At 28.2% G+C, this 2,735-nt stretch overlaps 1 protein-coding gene across 1 annotated transcript; it reads right to left on the minus strand.

Moving 5' to 3' along the window:
- Nucleotides 1–371: 371 nt before the first annotated feature.
- Nucleotides 372–2,501, minus strand: LOC136074432 (uncharacterized). Its single transcript, XM_065786750.1, has 2 exons — nt 2,432–2,501; nt 372–2,305 (listed from the first exon to the last, which is right to left on the minus strand). The coding sequence occupies exons 1-2, from the start codon at nt 2,499–2,501 to the stop codon at nt 372–374; spliced, it is 2,004 nt and encodes a 667-aa protein (XP_065642822.1).
- Nucleotides 2,502–2,735: the final 234 nt, after the last annotated feature.

The following is a 2,735-nucleotide window of genomic DNA, read 5'->3' on the forward strand; positions in this document are numbered from 1 at the left end:
CTTCCTGGTTAAATGCACTCCCGCGGTGCTCTGTGAAAAGACCGTTAGGACTTCTTGGGGCACCTAAAAAAAAACAAAAAAAACAAAAAATTATTTTTTGATTAACTTCTTAAATATTATTTGTATATATCTTTATTAATTTTAATTTATGATCGTCTCATAACAAAGTTTTTAATATTACTTTTCGTTTTTTATTTATTCTCATTTTAAATAAATAAAAAATATTTATGTCATTTTTTGTATCTTGTTTAGTATGACTTTGGGTGAAGGGAGGTGGTGTTTCTTTAATGCCTATCGTCTTAATGCCTATTACCTTAATGCCTATTGCCTTAATTTATAATGCCCGTATGCTAAAGTGTGTATTCTGTCTTTTAAATGACTCTTTTATCATCGTCTGCACCTAATGCAATTTTATTGACCTCTTCTGTATAAATTTCATGTGAATATGATCTTATTACATTCATTTTCCTAATATGATCTCTTTTATTTAATAAACAATCTTTGTAATCTTCATGTGTTATATACTTTTTAACAACATTTTTCTTTACTCCTTTATATTTTTTGTTATCTTTTCCGTGTACTTTGTAAGAATACAACTTTAATCTGAGTCCTACAAATTCTTCAATTTGTGCTCCTCCAGTCTCATCTTTAAACATTCCTATTACTTTCTTATTAAGACCAACTTTAAATCCTAAATTATTAATTGCTGGGTGCTTTGGGTTAAACTCACTTGATTCAAATTTGCTTTCAATATCTTTAGAAATATTGGAATAAAAGTCTTCTGTTTTAATTTCGTATGTTAAAGAATCTGTATCTGTGAATAATAGTTTCGCTCGATCAGCATATTTATTCTTTATGTAATCGTAATGGAATTCATACATTAGAGTTTTGCTTAATTCTAAAATCGACATTCCTAAGTAAATTGGTTTGTTGTACATTAATTTTGTTCTTTTCATATGTATAGCTATTAAATATTTATCAAATATTGTTTTACTTTCGTAGTTTGGTCTTGATGCTAATTTAACAGCTTCATCTCTGTTAGTTATTAATCTAACATCGACTCTGTTCTCAATGTTCTCCATTGTTTTTCCAAATACTGAATTATTCATCAATTTGAAAAAGTTATTTTCAAAATCATTCGTTGCTTTAGTTCTTAGATTAGTATTAAGGTCAATGTATTGACTTAACCAAGCTCTTTCTTCAAACATGACTCCTCTATGAATTTTTGTGATCTTTAGACCTAAATTTTCATACAATTTTAGATTTTCATAATGTATAACATAATTTTTCTTATGATTTAAATTTGGAATTAGTTTTTTGACTTTATTTACTTTTACCCTTTCAGGAGCAAGTGGGTAATCATTATGTTCATCGTGAAGACTTTCTGGATAATCTAAATCTACTTCTAGTATGCATGGAACTGATTTCCAGTTTTCTATTTCATTTTCGTCCATCCATTTAAAAACATGTGTTGGAAGTGGTTTACTCATTGCCCATCCATATAGATTATTAGCATTTAGATATTGGATGAATGTTGATTCTTTGCTTTTGTCATATGCGGCATCCATGTACTTATTATTAGAAGCTCCTAATCTATTTGATATCATACTGATTCCACCTTTTATACCTTTCTTTATCATAAGTATCATATCATAATCACTTAGCAATTCTAATTTTACTTTTGTTAATTTTAAAGCTGCATCCCAAGCTAATCCTGGTGATGTGAAGTACCAAGCAGGATCTAATCTATAATTTTTCATACAAATATCTCTAAAATTTCCAAAGACGTCAGCTAATAAGAGCACATCTGAAACATTGTATAAGTCATAATAGTCTCTAAAAGATTTACATTTAAACTCATTCCACACATTTTTAGCATGTGAGTAATCATCTTCGCTAATGCCTTCATCATTCAATTTAGAAAAGAACAACTCTTTTGGAGGTAATTGGGTTTCATTAAATTTATCAACAGAATCTACCCAATCATAAGGGTAAATACCTTTTCTTAGTAGTAAATCTAATTGTTTCCCAGAATACAATTTTCCAATATTTTTACACTGTTCTTTTAATAAATTTTTTGATGAAGCATCTAAACTAGAAGGCATAAATCTATAACTATCTAAGAAACGAAGTTCACGCCTAATTTCAATATTCTCCCCCTCTTTATTAGTAAACTCTCCAATTTTAATTTCTCTAGAAAAGCTAATATATTTTTCTTCGTTGTTTGGGATACAGCTCAATTTCCCTTCAGAAAAGTTCTTTAAAAACAAGTGAGAATCATAGCCAGATAAATTGTGAAGTAAAACTGGAAAGAATTTTGGAATTTTATATTTTAAATTACAACTATTATGAGCAGCACCTCTATATTTTCCATTAATATGACAGTGGTCACGCACTCAATCTTCTCCTAAATATTCTCCATAAAAGTGACATTCAGTTGCTTCATCAAAATCATATTTATTTTCATTCGTAAATATCATCTTTTTTGGAAACTGAATCATATCACAAGTTTTCTTAAATTTTTCTTATCTCCTTGTAAACTATCAACAAAATTTATTTTTTCAGTCTGAATTTTAAGATCTTTATCTACTCTTTGAGGATTCTCATCTGTTGGGTTTAATGCTCTTACAATACACCATTTAAAGCATTCATTATATTCATTTTTCATATTAATAATGGCTTTTTTAGTTTCTAAATATTTATCTAGCGGAATATATGATTTTGCTTTAAGAGGA

This window comes from Hydra vulgaris, chromosome 01, assembly GCF_038396675.1.
Source record: "Hydra vulgaris chromosome 01, alternate assembly HydraT2T_AEP".
NCBI classification, from domain to species: domain Eukaryota; kingdom Metazoa; phylum Cnidaria; class Hydrozoa; order Anthoathecata; family Hydridae; genus Hydra; species Hydra vulgaris.

Bases quoted from the DNA above. Each gene is read 5' to 3' on its own strand.
- LOC136074432 (XM_065786750.1), bottom strand. From the start codon at position 2,501: ATGATTCAGTTTCCAAAAAAGATGATATTTACGAATGAAAATAAATAT. The intron at 2,306-2,431 runs GTCACTTTTATG...AATTCTTTCCAG, and splicing joins TTTTGATGAAGCAACTGAAT to TTTTACTTCACAATTTATCT.